This window comes from Trifolium pratense, linkage group LG6 (genome assembly GCF_020283565.1).
Source record: "Trifolium pratense cultivar HEN17-A07 linkage group LG6, ARS_RC_1.1, whole genome shotgun sequence".
In the NCBI taxonomy this organism is placed as follows: domain Eukaryota; kingdom Viridiplantae; phylum Streptophyta; class Magnoliopsida; order Fabales; family Fabaceae; genus Trifolium; species Trifolium pratense.
In genome coordinates, this window is record NC_060064.1 from 25,352,769 (window position 1) to 25,373,279 (window position 20,511).

The 20,511-nt window shown below is 35.1% G+C and overlaps 2 protein-coding genes across 2 annotated transcripts; one reads left to right on the forward strand and one right to left on the reverse strand.

Annotated features, from left to right (window-relative positions):
- Window positions 1-3,981: 3,981 nt before the first annotated feature.
- LOC123888405 (sulfoquinovosyl transferase SQD2-like) lies at window positions 3,982-9,684 on the forward strand. Its single transcript, XM_045937458.1, has 11 exons — window positions 3,982-4,575; window positions 6,231-6,297; window positions 6,483-6,553; window positions 7,227-7,344; window positions 7,458-7,531; window positions 7,647-7,702; window positions 7,786-7,869; window positions 7,957-8,044; window positions 8,116-8,193; window positions 8,324-8,380; window positions 8,993-9,684. The coding sequence occupies exons 1-11, from the start codon at window positions 4,223-4,225 to the stop codon at window positions 9,486-9,488; spliced, it is 1,542 nt and encodes a 513-aa protein (XP_045793414.1). The 5' UTR covers window positions 3,982-4,222; the 3' UTR covers window positions 9,489-9,684.
- A 2,934-nt stretch (window positions 9,685-12,618) lies between these two features.
- LOC123888406 (putative UDP-rhamnose:rhamnosyltransferase 1) lies at window positions 12,619-14,438 on the reverse strand. The gene is made up of 2 exons (XM_045937459.1): window positions 13,578-14,438; window positions 12,619-13,482 (listed from the first exon to the last, which is right to left on the reverse strand). Exons 1-2 carry the CDS (start codon window positions 14,319-14,321, stop codon window positions 12,919-12,921), a joined length of 1,308 nt encoding a protein of 435 aa, XP_045793415.1. The 5' UTR covers window positions 14,322-14,438; the 3' UTR covers window positions 12,619-12,918.
- Between the last annotated feature and the right edge of the window lie 6,073 nt (window positions 14,439-20,511).

The window sequence follows — 20,511 nt, forward strand, 5'->3', positions numbered from 1 at the left end:
AGATTGACATGAGGATATGTCTTGCAGCTCAAAATTCAGTTAGGATGCGTTTGTTTAAGCTTTAAAAAAATGATTTTTTTTCTTTGTACTATTAAAAATGCTTTTTATGATAATCTAATATCTATATCTAATATAATAAAATTGATTATCACATCAAATTTACTAATTTATCCTTATTAGTTGGTAATTTTCTAATATCGGTATATAAGCAGAACTACAATACAAAGACGTTGTATAATAGAGGTTCACTTCTAATCTCATTCTTAGAAGGACACTACGTAGCCTCCAGACCACCAAAGAAGACCATCAACCCAACCCATAAAGATACCACTAGACTCTAACTCCCGATCTCGAATCAAAAGTGATTAGCCCATCAGAATCCAAAAAGCAGCTCCGCGAGCCAAAATTGATGGGGCACCGGTAGAATGAAAACATAGGTAGATAAGTCTCAGGTCGCAGTCCGCCTCCAAACAGTCAACACTGATGCGAAAGAGGTCAACCAGATACAAAGAAACCAGCAAATCTCAGCAGATTTGGAAACCATCAGAGCGAGCCTCAAAAAAGATTCCTACAACAAATCTAAACAGATTTGTAAGCGGTCAGAGAATCCTGTAACGTGTAGAAAACCAATCACACTCCACCGGCGGCGCCAAATTGAACACCTTCACGTCAACACCTCACTACCACACCCCGCATTACCTGCAACTCAGATTCAACGCAACCGCCACCACCACCACCCCCATCACAGATCTGTCGCAGCCACCACCACCCCATCCACTACAAGAATTTCCAGCATTTGTGGCAGCCAAAACCGGCCGGAAACGTCAAAAAAGCACTGGAAAGGGGTTTTGTGTCGGTCATAAGCCGCCGGAAATTTTTGTCGGTCAATAGCGTTAGTCCCAAACCGCCGGAAACAAAATTTTTATTTTGCCCACTTTGACATTAGCGTCAGCAAGAAGCCGCCGCAAATGTAGTTTTTTTTGTGAATATAATTCATCTTTTTTGTTTGTTTTTTGCATTTTTTTGTTTTCTTTTTGCATTTTTTTTTGTGAATATAATTAAATCTATCAAATAACAAATCAATAGTTAGAACAAATTAAAATTAACATAACAAATAGAGAAGAAATTTTGAGAGAAACAAATGAAAGAGTAGTAGAAATTTAGAGAGAAGGGAGAGATAATGTGTATAGAGAGAATTTTTTTATTTTTTTTATGAAATGAGTATGAGAAAGTGTTGGTTGGTATCGATGATCCATCGTTTATTCATTCATTACAAATGTCTTATATAGGCTTACAACAATTGGGCCAAAACTAGTCAAGCCCAATCAATCTAGGCCCAATAGCAATTGCTTCCTAACATACCCTCCCTTAAGCTAATCATTATAAACTAATCAACTTAAACTTACAAAGAATCACGAAAGCAAAACTACAAGAAACAAACAAACACAAGCTCAGGCGCGCTCATGAGCACAAGCACTGCAAAATACAAACATAAGCAAATTGTAATGAAAAAAACAGGCAAGAAAAGGCACTGATGATGATGATGCAGGAGTCATACATCCTTTAGCAACACACTAAATCAGCTTGGAAAGTCACACATTCCAATTCCCTCCCTCAATTTGCAGAAACTTTCAAGTTTGAGGGCATTTATCATGATATCTGCTAGCTTCTCCTGTGACTTGCAGTATTGTAATTCAACTACTCCATCTTTGCTTAGATCCCTTAGAAAATGGAATCTCACATCTATGTGTTTACACCTACCGTGTATGATAGGGTTCTTAGATAACTTGATAGAGGAACTGTTATCACAGTTGATAACAATGCAGCCAGCTTGCTCAATGTGCAAGTGATCTAGCACACTCTTCAACCATAAGCATTGACAAGCACATGAAGCTGCAAATACACACTCAACTTTAGTTGTTGATAGAGTAACTATAGGTTGTTTTTTTTTATGACCTGCAGATTGCACTTTCCCCTAAAGTAAACACATATCCAGATGTGCTCTTTCTGTCATCATGATCTCCAGCACAGTCTGAGTCACTCCAACCTTGTAGAGTTAAATCAGTGTTGCTCTTGCATTTGTACAACATACCAAACTTCTGTGTTCCTTTCAAGTATCTCATTATTCTTTTAACCACTTCTACATGCATCTCAATTGGCCTCTCCATGTATCTAGCAGCCAGACATACTGCAAAAGTCATGTCAGATCTAGTAGCTAAGAGATACATTAAACATCCAATCATCTGCTTGTATGTAGTAGCATCAGTAGCTCTCCCATTTTCATCCTTCACTAGCTTGCATCCGGTGACAATTGGGCTACATACTTTGTTGCAGACATCATTCCAAATCTCTTTAGAATTTCAGCACTATATTTGTATACTTTGTTGCAGACATCATTCCAAATCTCTTTAGAATTTCAGCACTATATTTGTGCTAATGTATGAAAATTCCTTGTTCACTCTGACTTACTTCAACTCCTAGGAAATACTTCAAATTTCCAAGGTCAGTCATTGCAAACTTATCCTTCATTGATGCTTTGAATTCATCCATCATTAGAACATCATTACCAGTGTAGATAAGGTCATCTACATATATGCTAACTATCATAATCTTTTTATTACTACCTTGCTTGACAAAGAAGGTATGTTCATGAGTGCATCTTTTAAACTTTCCTGATATGAAGTAGGACTCTATCTCTAGGAGCCTTCTTCAAACCATATAGGGTCTTTTTAAGCTTGTAAACCTCATCACTTTTCCCTTTCTGATATCCCAGAGATTGCATTACACACACATCTTCAAGCTGCAACACGACCCATTTTGCTTTGCTACCAGTCTGGCTTTATACTTCTCTATCTTGCCCTTTTCATTTTATTTGGTTTTGAATATCCACTTCGGTTCTGCTTTAAAACCGCCGAAAACCGCTGTGACCCGGATGGGTTGATGGTTGAACCGGGAACCGAGTTAACCCGCACGCGTGAAACCGGACCGATTTGAAGAAGAAATCCATTATTTCAAAAAAATCTAAATATGTTGCATATAGGAGTTGAACTCAAGTCACTTGGATATAGTTGCATCACCATTACCACTAGGCCACTCACATTTATGTGATATTCTAAATAATTGAAATATATTTAATACTACTATACTACTATATTAATTATAAAACATCATGGCATGTATTAATAAATACATTGATCATTTTTTTTCCTTATTATTTTTAATTTAATATATATTCACGGTTTTATTTTAATATAATATATTAAATTATGTATTATTTTTTTTGGACTTATAAATTATGTTGTTCTAATTAAAAATTATGATATAATAATACTTTTATTGACTAAATTATAATATTATACGGTTAGATATGTGAATCAAAATATAAATAATGATGAAATGAAAAGCTTTTGTGTTTTTTCTTTTAAATATATGAAATTTTATTGAAAAAAGTTTGAAGGAAATTTTTTTTTATTAAATTTTATTGTTATGAAATTCAAGTTAATATATTTAAAATTTTTATATAAGCCGGGTCAATAGTCATGCGGTCTGACCAGTGACCCACTGGTCTGACCAGTGAACCAGTGACCCACTGGTCTGATCGGGTCGATCACCGGTCCGGGTTTTAAAACATTGCATTTGATTCAATTGCATTGATTTCTGATTCCATTGCTTCTCTCCAAACTTTCAATTTTGCTGCTTCTTCACAAGTGTTTTGACATATCCTTTTTATTTCATTTCATACTTATAAGTTAGTTCAACGCTAATTTTATTAGACACTATAAATTCAATCGGCTAATTTATTCGTTATAAGTTAAAAATTAGCTTATAAATTATCCGCTATATACTAGCTTATCAATTATCTGTTATTTTTTAGCAAACAAAGCCAAAGGTTTTTTATCAAAATGACTACTATACTACCTACCTATACCCTAAGCTTTGCCAATGTCATACAAAAGTATTTTTTAAGTTTATAATAGAGTTGACGATCGAACAACACTTCAAACATGCTTTTAAAACTCTTTATCACCGGAACAAACCTAGTGGCTATGCCATAAATGATTTTACAGTAATCTAAAAACGTATATTCCAAAAGAATTCGCTCCAATTCACATAGCTCCCATTCCTTCATAAGTTGATTCCAACTTCGTTGGATTTTCTCTCACATAGTCGAATCAATTCTATCCAAATTGTGTAAAATTTGTTTCTTCATTATATTGTGAATATGAATTCTACTACTCTCTCTATAAATTCTTCTCTCCCTTCATCATCATCATCATGTTCTTCATACCCTTCTATTACTTCTCTTAAATTTCAACTTTTTTCCCCATTTGGACCAAAACCCATTTCTTATTCTTGTAATAAAGCACGATTGTGCTATTTTCAAGGGTCAGAAACTATGAAGGGTAGAAAATGTTTGGTGCTTGAAGCTACAAAAATGGATAAAACAGAGTCTGATACTTTTGAAGAAGAGGATAAGGGAGAGGGTACTTCTTCTTCTACTTTGGTTGATGCTGAAAATGAGACGAATTCGAGGCCGAGAAGAATTGCTCTCTTTGTTGAACCTTCTCCATTTGCGTGAGTCCCTTTTTGTTTTGGATTTGTATTATTCATTTTGTGTTGTATTTTCTAATGCTTTATTGAATTTTGGTGTTTGATGTTGAAATTGAAACCTCCTTGCAATTGTTTTGATTTGTCCGGCTTCTTAATTTTCTCTTCATGTTACATAGTTTCCAACACTACAAAGTCAACACTATAACCAGTTGTATAATGCTATGAAGCACTGACACGGGACACGACACTGATAATAATTAGAGAAAATTACAAAATTGAATGTAATCACATGTGTTGGATACTGATATGTCTTCAATAAGAAGTGTCGTGCTACAGAGGTATAATGTCCTTGAAAGTGTAGTTCAGGGATGAGTTGAGACGCTGAAAGAGTAGTATGAAGTAGGTTCAAGATTTGATCCTTGCTGCTAACAAATGTCCACTAACATTTGTCAATAAAAGCCACTATAACCAAACCAACAAGGCAAGATTCAATTGCTGTTTTTTCTAATTTTTCGTTTTTGCAGCAATTGAGTTGGTTTGGTTTTAGAAGGAGGACTCGTCGAATTGGAACAGTTTTAGCAGCAATTACCAACAAAGAGCCACTATAACCAAACCAACGAGGTCAAATTGCTCTCTTTGTTGAGGTCTCGTTGGTATGGTTTTGTTTTAGTATTTAATTGGAACAGTTTGATGAATTTACTGAGTTGGCATGTATTTTTATGTCAAAGTTTGATATTTGGTGCATCTGAATTTATATTTGTTTAGAAGTTGGAAGTGTGTGAATCACAAAATTGATGTTTGGAAAGTGAGCATACATAGTTGTAGACATTAAGAGATAATTAGATTTAATATACAATTTGACCTTTGAAAGTAGCAACAAGCATTGCTTTGGTCCTGAAAAAGTTAGTATGCACAAATTAATATCTGAACGGGTCAAACTCTTAACACAAGTCCGTCTTTCTTGATTCCCTAATTCATCCTTTTGTTCAATACGTAGTAGTAGCATCAAGTGCCACGTGTTGCCTACTTGCCAGAACGACAGGTTCGTAAAACAGAAGGAAGGGTTAGTGAAGTTGACACATTTGAGGACTAGTTTGTGCACATGAACAATTCGAGGGACGAAAACAACATAAGTTGTCACCTATGGAACTAAATTGTATATTAACTTAAATATTATAACTTAACAATTATAAAAAATATGCTATACTATAACATATCTGATTATTGTTGTAATCCAATCTAAATTGTTATAGAAGTTCAATAAATGAATGTAATAAATTGTGAAGATCAGCTATGATCCTAAGAGTATTACTTTGAAGTGTCTGTGCTTCCTTCACCCTACTCTGCCTTTGCATATTGTTTTAAAGTAGGATTGAGATTACAGTCTGCAGGAATCGAGATATGTGCATCAGATAGATTAAGCTGACTTTTTGACCATCTGTTTTGGATATCCATTCTATTAGTGCAGTCTCTCTATCAGAAAAGTTGCATCTAGCTATTTTATTGTTTTGATGAGCAATTAACCAACTATGTTTTCTAATTTCTGTGTCCCTTGCAATCGAAATGAGATTGAACAAAAATTCACATTATTCATGTGTCATTTTTCAAAAGATGTGTCATGTTATCTGTGCCGAAAAAAGATATGTATCTTCATGTTCTCGGTGACATCTATTTTGCAGATATGTCTCAGGATACAAAAACCGGTTTCAGAATTTTATCAAATGCCTTCGTGAAATGGGAGATGAGGTAACTTTTCTACTTGTTTTGTATCACGGTATCCACATGTTTATTATTTACCTTTAATTTTTGGTGTTTACTGTATAGTACTCCCAATAATTCAAAGAAAATCCGGAATAGATAGCTTCTCCATTGTGAATATATTCTTTCAACATTTACATTGCATACTAACTACTTGCGTTTGTTTGTTATAGGTGATTGTTGTGACAACGCATAAAGGAGTGCCCCAAGAATTTCATGGAGCCAAAGTAATAGGATCTTGGAGGTTGCTAAAACCGATCTGTTTTATTTGCTTAGCTGATATCTCTTTTTCATCTCATTGCTCTACTTATTATAAATTTATTGTTTTTGAATCATATATTTATCAACTGTCATCCCCTTACCACGTCTTCTGCTAGCATATGATGTGCATTTACTTTTAAGATTTCACTCATAAGTGTTTATGGTTATGACTTTCCTATTATCATCCTTTTATGATTTTTGATGTTCATATTTCAATTTAGAATGTGAGTAGTTGGTGGATATGCTCTTTAAAAGTATGATTACTATCATAAAGAGCAATAATGATGTTCGTGTGTTTGAATTACGTAGCGGAGGCTCAATTATGTAGAGTTGGTATAATAATTATAAGATTCCCTATTATCTTAATGGATTTAATTCATATATACTGTCACTGTTTTTTACAATGTCATCAATCATAATCGTCAGATGACTTAGATCATTAGAAACATTTGACTTCAATTATAACCACTTCTAATGTCACAAACGTGATTGACTGTGATTAATCGATAGTGTAAAACTTTTTAGTGTATCAAATTAAACTCTTCATTACCATAATCACAAGATTTGATTTGCTTATTCATGTATTTTTTTAAAACTATCAGTACAATGTTTTATACTAATACTTTTCATATTCCACACACAAATCGGAAATTCAGCTTTCCACTCCCTTGGTATCAGAACGTACCCCTCTCTTTAGCACTTAGTCCAAGAATAATTTCAGAGGTAGCTCGGTTCAAGCCTGACATAATACATGCATCATCACCAGGCATAATGGTTGGTCGCAATTCTTCTATATCATAATTTATTAAATGTTTGTGTTAATAAGGATAATGTAGTTGTGAAGATTTATTTGTCACATTGCATGTCTGATACTACCTTATTTTCAGGTTTTTGGTGCTCTTATCATTGCAAAACTTTTATGTGTTCCAATTGTCATGTCCTATCATACCCATATACCAGTGTAAGTTTCAGTCAGATTTCAAATTTTCAGAATATATTAACCATTTTAGATAGTGTGTCTCTTCCGTTTACGATTTTCAGGGTTTTGCTTATTTTTAATCTTATTGGGTCTTCAGGTACATTCCAAGATATACCTTTAGTTGGCTGGTGAAACCAATGTGGTTGGTCATAAGTATGAATAATTTCTTGCTTAATTTTCGGATTTGGACACAGAATTTTTGCGAGCATAACATGATTTTTTTATGTTTTATGTAGAATTTCTTCACAGAGCAGCTGACCTGACTCTGGTGCCATCTGTTGCCATTGGGAGGGATCTTCAAGCGGCTAGAGTAACAGCAGGTGAACTTGAAATCCGCTTATTCTCAGCACGCCTTTGTCAATGCAGCAAAATTTAGAGACTGATTTGGTTCTCTTGTTGATATACAGCTAATAAGATTCGTCTTTGGAACAAAGGTGTTGATTCTGAAAGTTTCCATCCTCGATACCGTTCACATGAAATGCGATTAAGACTGAGGTTTGAACCTTTGTCATTTTTTTTGTTATCTACAAGTTTTGGTAATGATTGGTTTCATTTTATTCTTACAGCAATGGTGAACCTGAGAAGCCTTTGATAGTTCATGTTGGACGGCTTGGAGTTGAAAAGAGTTTAGATTTTCTCAAAGGGTAGAACAAACTTCATCTTGCAATTTGCTTAACTTCTCTGATATTTCTTACCATGAAAAATAATATATCTTTCGTATGAATATCTTTATTACTACGCTGCCTTTGACATCTGAACCACGTGGTTTTGCAGACTCATGGATAAGCTTCCTGAAGCTCGAATTGCTTTCATCGGAGATGGACCGTACAGGTGACCTATTATGACATATCTCTAATTATCCATTCCAGTTGTATTCTGTGGCTTTTAACGAACACTTTTTTATTCGTACCTCTTCCACTTCAAATCATATAATGGCCAATTGTCATCAAGAAAAAGATTTTCTTGCTTCATATTTAGGGTGCGCTTGGATTGGCTTATAAACAATTACTTTAGGTTATTTATTAGCATAAGCACTTGCCGGAGTGTTTGAGTGATCTTGCAGAAACATTTTATGATATGTTCGGAAATTGTTTTAAGCTATTTTTAATAAGCTCTCCAGGATAAGTTTTGAAGATAACTTATTGCTTACATGAAAACAGCTTGACTGAAATTTTTCTTTGATTGTTAAATTACGTTATACATAAACACTTATATGATAACTGTTTATCTTATTATAACTGCTTAATTATGTTGTTTACCCAAACAGACCTTTATTCTTTTTCCTTTGAGGTCTTTCTCTATGGCTATTTCTGCTCTCATTTCAATTATTTTTATTTATAATTCATTTTCTTCCCGCTCTAGATAAAGCAATCTTAAATGTAAACACTTTGGTAACTTTTAATAGTACGAGTTCTTAACTTCCGAAAAACAAAATATTACCAGGGAGGAGCTGGAGAAAATGTTTGAAGGTATGCCTGTGGTATTCACAGGAATGTTACTAGGAGAAGAACTCTCTCAAGCATATGCTAGTGGAGATATATTCGTTATGCCTTCAGAGTCAGAGACACTTGGATTTGTTGTTTTGGAGGCCATGTCTTCAGGGATACCTGTGGTCGCAGCACGCGCAGGAGGCATTCCAGATATAATCCCTGCAGATCAAGAAGGTAAAACCGGCTACCTCTATAATCCAGGCGATCTTGACGACTGTTTGAGTAAATTGAAACCCCTTTTGTTCGACAAAGAGTTAAGAGAAACCATGGGAAAAGCTGCGCGTAAGGAGATGGAGAAATTTGATTGGAAGGCAGCCACGCGAAAGGTTCGCAATGAACAATACAATGCTGCTATTTGGTTCTGGCGCAAGAAAAGGGCGATACTATTTAGACCCTTACAATGGATTGCTAAACGTGTTTTCCCATCACCGCAAGTTAACTATAGATGATGTTAGGAAACCTTCCAAGATTAGGATTGTTCCTTTCTAGGTTTGAGTTCACATAAAAATTGTATTCTTTGGGATGAATGTGTGGTCAATTGCGTGTAATGCATTCATTTTTCTGAATATAATATAAGTTACAATATGGTGAGGTGCGCGCCTATTCTATCTATTTTGTATTTAATTTACCTATGTTGATTCAAAATCTCTGTTGGATGTGGCATGAAATTCATACAAATAAGAGCTCAATGCAAAACATATAGGGATTTAATTTTCTTCAATCATCCAACCAAATAAAAGAAATCAAAATTTCATAAATATTTCTACACTGAGTATGTGCAATTATAATATAACCAAAAGGTAAAAAAGAGAGCTAGCTTATGAATATGAATGACTTTATTATTATTATTTATGGACAAATGCACATCATGAATGTGTTCCATGTTATACTGTAAACAATAACTGGATATGTTTCCTTCATATTACATGCATAAAACTAAAAAGTAAAAAACTAAGTAATGATGAACAATATTGTGCATATTAACACCATCACTACTACATATACTACTACATAGTTAGCATTGGTAAAATGCTACTATAGTATCAACATACTGAAAGCAAAATAGAAGGAACACTTTATTCTTGTGCATATTCGCTAATGAAGATGAATTAAATGGCCGGCCTGAATGGATCGCCGGTTACTGTCATGGTAATGGCGATTGTGATGGTGGTGGTGTGTCTCCAGTCTGGTGGTCGCTTCCAAATACCAGGAAGACAATTAATGCCTGATCAAATTAAAAACAATATATTAATCATAACATTTTTCAGAATATAAATTAAATGCCAAAAAATGTCCATGAGATTAATTAATTAATATTAATACCACAATATAGCATATTCAGAATGAGGAATTGCAAATTTGAACACAAATAATAATATTAATAATTAGTACACTACATATATTCTGCTTTAATGAATCGAGATATATACAATACATTAATCATAACATTTTTCATAATATATTAAAAAAAACACAAAATCAAATGCCAAAACAAGTCCATGAGAATGATTAATTAATTTTTTATCAAAAAAAAAAATGATTAATTAATTATAAATAGCACAATATATAGCATACAAAATGTGGAATTGTAAATTTGAACTGAAATAATTAATTAATCATTCATAATATATAAGTACAGTACTATGTATATATGTTCTGCTTTGTTCATCAATCATTTAGAAAGAAAGATGAAGATAGATAACAGTAAGTATATAACACAAACATGCAAATGAGAATCATCATGATTGAGAAAGAAAGAAAGAAAGATGAAAGAAGAAACAATATTTCCATGTGATTGAGAAAGAAAGAAAGAAAGAAAGAAAGAAAGAAAGAAAGAAAGACAGAAAGATGAAGATGAAGAAGTTCTTACAAAGAGACTGATGAGAAAAACAGTTCCAAGTAGAACTTTGACTCTGAATGAAAGTCCTCCATCTCCTCCTCCTCCTCCTCTTGGCGGTCCACCACCTCCTCCTCCTCCTTCAGCTGGTTGTTCTACCTGCAGTGGTTCAGGAGCTACTCGATTTTGCAATGGATGCGCCATGGTTTGAAGAGCTAGTGCACTGAAAAATGGTTCTTGAGAGAGAGAGAGAGAGAAAGAGAGATATCAAACAAAACAATGACTTGAGAAAATGAACTAACGTGGATATTTATATATAAGATCCTATAACTAACTCAATAACGGTTTTCTACTTTGTTTGTTATAGTTAGTTATTTCAACTTTGTTTGTTAGTTAGTTATTTCAACTTTCTTGATTCTGAGTTTCTTTTTTTTTTTTTATAAAAAAAAAGACAAAATATTCTACTTGGTAGAGCAAGACTTCCATGGTCACGTAATTATATAGTCACGCTTATATGATTTTTGATTATTTAAGAAATAATTAAAAGAATAAAATACAAAATTCAAATTTTATGAGTGTGTTATATTTGATCACATGACGATATAAGAATATACTTTAGTAAATTTTAGTAGAACTGAGTTCTTAACCACCGAAAACAATACTACAAGGGAGGAGCTGGAGAAAATGTTTGAAGGTATGCCTGTAGTATTCACAGGAATGTTACTAGGGGAAGAATATGCTAGTGGAGATGTATTTGTCATGCCTTCAGAGTCAGAGACACTTGGATTCGTTGTTTTGGAGGCCATGTCTTCAGGGATACCGTGGTGTGGCAGCACGAGCAGGAGGCATTCCAGATATAATCCCTGCGGATCAAGAAGGTAAAACCGGCTACCTCTATAATCCAGGTGATCTTGATGACTGTTTGAGTAAATTGAAACCCCTTTCGTTCAACAAAGAGTTGAGAGAAACCATGGGAAAGGCTGCGCGTAATGAGATGGAGAAATATGATTGGAAGGCTGCCACGCGAAAGGTTCTGAATGAACAATACAATGCTGCTATTTGGTTCTGGCGCAAGAAAAGGGCGATACTATTTAGACCATTACAATGGATTACTAAATGTGTTTTCCCATTACCACAAGTTAACTATAGATGATGTTAAGAAACCTTCGAAGATTAGGATTGTTCCTTGCATACGAATTGTATTCTTTGGGACGAATTGAGTGTAATGCATTCATTTTTCTGAATATAATGTGAGGTGTTGCACGCGCCTAATGTCGTGTTAATGTAAAGTTGATAAATATGAAAGCATAAATCCTTCATGTCCCTATTCTATCTGTTGGATTCAAAATCTGGATGTGGCATGAAATTCATACAAATAAGAGCTTGATGCAAAACAAAAAATATTCAATAAAAAAACTTAACCATTCATTTCAATTTAAGGACAAGATTATTCGGCTGCTAGCTAGTAATGGAAAAGGATTGCCTCCTGTGATTTTTTTTTCTCATGTTTTTAAGTGGAAAATCTTCACCCTTAAATCTACTTTTCTTTTTTTTTTTCCTTCTCCCCATCTTGCTAAATCAAGGGCTGGAAATTAACTAGACTCTTACATCACCGGAGACAATCCTTTCCCAGAGGCGCTCGATAGCATGTAAAAGGCTTTCAATTTCACTCCTAAATACCCATTTCGAGATTTTAGACTAGTTTCCTTGATATTCTAAGGCATTAAATCTATAGAAATCACTGAATCAAAAAACTTAAATTGCATATTGAAAGAAAGTTTGCACTAGGCAGCATTACTATGCAATACATAAAGAAGAGCAAAGGAACCACCAAATTCCAATGCACTTTGATTATTACATTATAATATGACTCTAAACCTTAGACATTTTTGTTATGTAGCCTAGTGGCTATAAATTCCACCTTTAAGGTGGATAAGTGGGATGACCGGGGTTCGAACCCCGGCCCCGTGGATATATAATGCAATGTCCTTACCAACCGAGCTAAGCTCGCGGGACTCACTCTAAAAAGAAAAAAGAAAGTACTAATGCATAGAGGAAGGGATTTGTTGCTCCACATAATCAACAAATTCATCTAAATAATTTTGGTGCAACTCCATGTCTCCAACTATCTTGCTCATCTCTTCTGCATTACTTCTATAGCTCTTTCCTTCCTCCTTTACCATCACTGATCTCAATGCTTTGGTCACTGAATCTCTAGTACATTTCCCATCATATCTATTTACTTTCACCCCTACCATTTTTTCTTCCATATGTTTAGAAATTAAACCTTGTTCATTTTCAAATGGTAACATAATAAGTGGACATCCAAATTTAAGACTCTCTATCACTGAACTCCAACCACAGTGTGTTAAAAATCCTCCAATTGACTCATGTGCTAAGATTCTCAACTGTGGTGCCCAATTACTCCAAATTAATCCATTCTTATTTAATTGATTCTCAACAAGCCAATCATGTTTAACTTGGTTTTTCACAATCCAAAGAAAAGGAAAACTAGATAACTCTAATCCTTTAGCTATCTCAAAAAATTCTTCATCACTTAATGTCACTTCACTTCCAAATGCAACATAAATCACTGACTTTTTTTCCTGTTTATCCAACCACTTAAAGATATCAGTGATCAAAGTTGTGCGTTGGCATATAGAAATCTAAAATGACAAATAAAAAGGAACAAAGGGAGTACCTGTTTATCCAACCACTTAAAGATTGTATACCAATTCTCATCCTTTTTGTCCTCACTGAATTGTAGTGAAGGTGGCAATAATCCAACTGGAATAACTTTTTTCTTGCTCAAATTTTCAAGTGATTCAAGATACTTACCTTCAATCTCCATGCAACTTCTTATAGCAATAAAATCAGCACCAAAAAGGGTTTCTTTGACTCTGAGCATATCTGAAACACCAGATTCATTTTGTTCATAGTGTACAGCAGAAAGAATACTGTCATCATCATTTGACTTTCTTCCAAGTATGAATTCCACTGCAAAAGACATACCAAATGCACTATAAATTGAGAAAAATATACTTAAGATGCCAAGCTTTGATAATATTGGTGGTAACCAATAAGGTGCAAAGTCATATATGAAGCAATCAGGTTTGGATTTTTCCAAAAATTCAATCAAAGGTTGTTGAAGACTATCAAATGCTTTCTTGAGATATGGAACAATGTGTGTTGGAATGTCCATAGTGGCTTCTGCATTCTTAGGGAGATTTTCTATATGAGGAAGTGGAAGTTCTATCAAGTTTACCAAAGGTTGTAAATTTTGAGGTAGTTTAGAGAGACGTTTCATGTTTCTAGGTGTTGAAATAAAGGAAATTTTGTGACCCTTTTGAGCTATAAGTTTAGCAAGCTCAAAGAATGGACTTATGTGACCAAAAGCAAGCCATGGAAAAACAGCAATGTGAAAATTCTTAGGATAAACTTCCATGGTTGTATGTATAATATTGGTGTTTAAGGTATGGCAAAAATAGAGGTAATAAACTTCTTAGATGTTTTTTTAGTCAAAAAAACTTCTTAGATATTTTTTCTTTCCACATGTGGTGTGTGATGGTATGCTAGAAACATCTTAGCTTCTATGACACATAGTAGGGACGGATTGGGGTTCACTGCAATCATTCTTAGCTAATATGACACATAGTAGGGACGATTGGGGTTCACTACAATCATAATATATTGACTGCAGTGCAGTCGACTATATGTAAATTGCTTGATCAAGATTAGATAGTTCAAATTTTAAGATCAAATTTTATAATTAAAATTAATCTTAAAATCTGAACCGTTTGATCTTGATCAGACGGACCAAATTTACTGACTACATGTAGTTAACCGCACAGAATTCAAATCCAGTAGAGAAAGAGACACAAATTATGTTTAAGGAGGACTGAGTTTATAGGTATAATTTACTAATGAAAATAATTAAATTTTGAAAGCAAATTATATAAAAGAAATTATAAGATAAATATATAAAGTAAATCTGCATTTTATGAGTCACTTTTTTTATTCAAACTTTTTAGTCACTATATTTTTACATACTTATCGTAAGTTTGATCTCAACACATGTGTTTTGCCAAAAACAATTGAAGAAAATCTGCGAAATTTTGGAAAGAAATCAATCCCATCGTGCCACGATAGAGGGCATCGTACCACGATGCATCTCTATGAGACATTGTGCCACGATGGAGTGCACCGTGCCACGATGGTGTGTGAAGCCCAAGTCCAAATCAACTATAAATAGAGCTCTCATCCACCACAATTATTCATTCATAAATTTAAAGAACTATAAGTCTCTAAGGAGCAAAGGAGGGGAAGCAAGGAGGGCTAAGGAGCCCTCGAGGGAAGGCGACTCTCCCCACCATAGGGAGACGTAACTTCCTCAACAAGGAATCAAAGTTATTTTGTATGTATATTTTTACTCTTCTGTTTTAATATGTCTATGAGTATCTAAATCTCTTTAAGTTAAGTCGAGTAGATGAACTCCTCTATATATGCTTGAGACTATGTAATTTGGTTAGAAAAAGTTTGCATTAATTACTATTCAGTTTATTATCTATTATTATCTATTAATTACTATTCGTAATACCGGACATATTATTGAATGAAACATAAGGGTTAAGTGATCTCCTGACAATACTTCTAATCCCGAACTAAGAGAGTATATAGCTAGCCAGCATTGAGAACGGTAGTAGAAGTACCCGAGGTTAGGGGCAAAGGATTAATGGTACAAATAGTTAATTTTTGCAGGTTCTACAGCCGTTCAATCAAGGTAAGGTTAACGTTGAGAATTTTTAAAGGCTAATTAACACGTGACAAACAAGGGTTCTCTTATCATTGGTTTAGTATTAGCGTTTTCGATTGCAATAGGGTGATTTTAGTATGCGACGACACATTTCACTACTTGATGATCAATACGCCAGATAATAAAAGAAATACTAAGCAATATAACATCAGTTACCAAGCAGGAGTATAGGAGGGATTCGAAAGCACTTAACCTATATTTCCTTATCTAAATTCTCTTATCTTATATTATATATTTCTGTTTCAAAACCTTTTCAAAAACCACAGCGAATGCAAAGTATCTTTAATATTTAATTCCTAACGGAAAATAATCGTTTTGGCACGATCTCTGTGGAGACGAACTCATTCAATTGAGAATTTATTACTCGATGACAAACTGTGCACTTGCCAGACCATAGTCAGTTGTCTTATGAAAAATGTAAGGCCATGTAGATGGTCCATAGCTTGGAAATTTCTTTTGGCGCCTCACGTGCTTCTTGTGCGCCATGCTAGTTTTCAATTTTCTATTTCTGCTACTTAAGTAGCGGATGTTATAAAAATGATAAGTTTTAAAAAAAATGAAATCTATCATCCAACATATTTTTGAACTAAAAAATTGGCATGTGATACATTTTAAATGATGTGGTATATATTTGATAATGGGAACAATCCAATATCGATGGAATTGTAAACAAACTCCATCAAAAACATCATTCAAAACATATCATGTCATCATATTTTAGACCAGTATATTGTTATGATTAAGGGATCTTTCTCATTGATTACTAATGATCACCACACATACTTTATATAGGCAATGTGTCATATACAAGCATTGGGCTTAAAGTACAAACACTTGATATTGGGCTTGCATAATTCTAGGCCCAATATACAATATCCAACATATCCTCCCCTAATTGTATAACCCTACAATTACAAAAACAAACAGCAAACTATACAAAACCTAGAGGAAATTGCTAGGCCAAGCTAAGGCAAACACACTAGCAAGCCAAAACAAGAAAACTGCGCGCGCGCCTAGGCCAACAGGCAGGCCTGCAAGCTGGTTAGGCCAGTCAAGCACACAGCCAACTGCTGCAGGCTACACAGACAACCTGACCAATTCCACAAGCACACTTCACACTATCATTTCACTGTATTCTTCATCCCTAAACCAGCCTTCAATTTGTAGAATGCATCAATCTTCAATGGTTTTGTCATTATATCAGCAAGCTGCTCCTGAGATGGACAGTGCTTGAGCTCAATTGTGCCTTCCTTTGCAAGATTCCTCAGGAAGTGAAATCTAACATCAATATGTTTGCATCTACCATGCATAATTGGATTCTTGGACAACTTTATGGATGAACTATTATCACAGTAGACAACAGTTACCTCTCTTTGTTCAACCTTCAAATGACTCATGACATTTCTTAACCATAATCCTTGGCAAGCACATAGTGAAGCTGCAACATACTCAGCCTCAGTGGTGGACAAAGTTACAATGGGCTGCTTCTTTGAAGACCAAGAGACTGCACCAGTTCCAATCATGAACACATATCCAGAAGTACTCTTCCTATCATCTAAATCTCCAGCATAATCAGAGTCAGACCATCCAACCAATTTGGCTTCATCTGACTTATGACTGTACATTATTCCATCAGCAAGAGTACCCTTCAAATACCTCATTATTCTTTTAACAGCTGTGACATGAAGCTCAGTAGGTCTATCCATAAATCTAGCAACCAAGCACACAGAGAAAGCTAAGTCAGGCCTGGTAGCTAGCAGATACATCAAGCTACCCACCATCTGCTTGTATTCTCTAGCATCTGCAGCACTTTCATTTTCATTTTTGACAAGCTTGGATCCAGGCACTATAGGACTGCAAACCTCATTACAATGTTCCATGCCAAACCTCTTCAATATCTCAACTGCATATTTGTGCTGATTTATGAATATTCCTTCCTTAGATTGAATAACTTCCACTCCAAGAAAGTACTTCATCTTTCCTAAGTCAGTCATTGCAAACCTCTTTTTCATAGATTCTTTGAATGCTTGTATCATGTGCAAGTCATTTCCAGTGCATATCAAATCATCAACATATAAGCTAACAATCAGAATCTTACCAGTTCTATCATACTTCACAAATAAAGTATGTTCATGAGGACATTTTTCAAACTTCTCATCATTGAAGTACCCTTCAATTTTGCTGTACCATGCTCTTGGAGCCTGTTTCAAACCATAGAGGGCCTTCTTCAATTTATACACACTATTCTTATTTCCCATCTGATATCCAAGAGGTTGCTCAACATAGATGTCTTCAGCTAAGTCACCATGTAAAAAAGCACTTTTTACATCCAATTGAAACACATTCCAGCTCTCTTTTGCAGCAAGAGCAAGGATTGTTCTTATAGTATCCCATCTAGCTACAGGAGCAAAAACCTCATTTTAATCTATTCCATGCTTCTGAGTATATCCCTTAGCAACCAGTCTAGCTTTATGCTTCTCAATTTCACCCTTTTCATTGTACTTAGTCTTGAAAATCCATTTGACTCCAATTGCATTGGATCCTGCAGGTAGGGTTGTCAATTCCCAAGTGTTATTACTTTTAATGGACTCCATCTCCTGATCCATTGCAGTTCTCCATACACCTTGTTTCTCAGCTTCTGCATATGTCTTTGGATCTTCAGCTTGTGTATAAGTAGCCAAGTTGTGCAGATCATCATTATCTAACTCACTACCAGATACATAGTCATTGTGACTAACTGGTGGTCTTCTATTTCTTGGACCTAATGAAGTTGAGGCTTGCACATCAAGATCATCATCTTCAGAGTCATTTGGAGTTTGAATAGGGTTTGAAGGGAGACTTGCATCTGAATCACTTCCACCATCTTCTACATTGTTGTCTAAATCATTGACTGATTCACTATTCTCTTCTTCAGGCTCATCAACAAACTCACTATGTCTCTTGTCTTCTAATTTGTTCCAATCCCACCCTTTCTTTTCTTCAAAAATTACATCTCTGCTGACTAGAATTTTCTTTTTCTCTGGATCATACAGTTTGTAGGCCTTGGATTCATCACTTATTCCAAGATGTATGCATTTAACACTCTTGTTATCCAGCTTAATCCTCTGACTGTCTGGTACATGAACAAATGCCAAGCACCCAAAAACCCTAAAGTGCTGCACATTAGGCTTCTTCCCACTCCAAGCTTCCTGAGGAGTCATGTTTTTAACAGATAGGGTAGGGCTTCTATTCATGACATAAGTAGCCCATTTCACAGCTTCAGGCCAAAACACTTTAGGTACTTTCTTACCAGCTAGCATGCTTCTAACCATATTCATCAATGTTCTATTTTTTCTTTCAGAAACTCCATTTTGCTGTGGAGTGTAAGCAGCAGTTAATTGTCTTTTGATGCCTTGATTGCTGTTGCCTCCATTGCTTGTAGGGTTTATGGGACCACATATGTCAGAGTGTACCAGCTCCAACCTCTCATTTGCCCTCCACACAGCTTGCTTAGGAATGACTTCTCTGTGTTGCTTGCCAGTCAAGCAATCTTCACACTTGTACTCAATTTCTTTCAATACTGGTAATCCATCTACCATATTCTTTTTAGCTAGCACATTTAGGCCTTTAACACTCAAATGTGCATATCTATCATGCCATAACTGTGACCAATCCTCTTTTGAAACTGTTAAGCATTTGGGTGAGATAACTGTAGCAGTCAAAGTGTACATCCTGTTACCTGACATCTGTGAGGTGAACAGCAAACCCTTGTCATCATGAAAGATCTTGCAGGTATCATTCTTGAAGATGATTGTGACATTCTTCTGTTGAATTTGACCAATGCTTAGAAGGTTGGTCTTTAGGCCTGGAATATAGTACACTTCAGTTATAACATGTACCCTACCATTGATTCTTAGCTTGATATTTCCCTTGCCTACAACATTCATCTTTGAATCATCTCCAAGTTTCACAGTGTCCCTATAATTTTCATCAAATTCATAGAGCCAATTCTTGTTGCCAACCATATGGTTGCTACAACCTGAATCAAGATACCATCTTTCAGTCTCAAATTCCTCACAATCTTTGCCTGTCATAAGAAGAAACTCTTCTTCATAGTCTGCTTCAGCATATTTTGCTTCCTCCCAAGTAGGACATTCATTCTTGTAGTGGCCTAACTGATGACATTTGTAACATTCAACAGTTTCTTTGCTTATTCTTCCTCTGCCACGCCCTCTTGATGAACCATTCCTTCCTCTCCCTCTCCCTGCACCAGAGACTGTGAGAGCTTGTTCATCGTGGTTCACCACTTTCTTGCTTTTCATCTTTTGCTCATGCACTATCAGGCTGGATTGAAGTGCATCTAGAGACATTGTAGTCACATCATTGGACTCTTCTATTGAACAAGTGACATAGTTGAATTTCTCTGGCATAGACCTCAAGATTTTATCAACAATGGTTGCTTGCTCCATTCTTTCACCTTGAGAAGTCATCTTGTTCGCAATTGCCATGATTCTTGCAAAATACTCAGTCACAGTTTCACTTTCACCCATCTCAATTACCTCAAATTCTCTGCGAGAAACTTGAAGCTGAGCTCTCTTCACCTTTGTTGATCCCTTATACTTCAATCTCATTGACTCCCAAATATCCTTTGCAGTATCTTTGGCAAGAATTGTTTCTAAAATGGCACGATCAATAGATTGAAACAGGTAATTCTTTACCTTCATATCAGTAATCTTGCTTGCAGCTGCAGCTTTGACTTGCTCTTCTGTTGCATTTGCAGGCACAATTGTAACTCCATTCTCTATCAATGACCAATACTCCTTTGATCTCAGCAGGTTTTCCA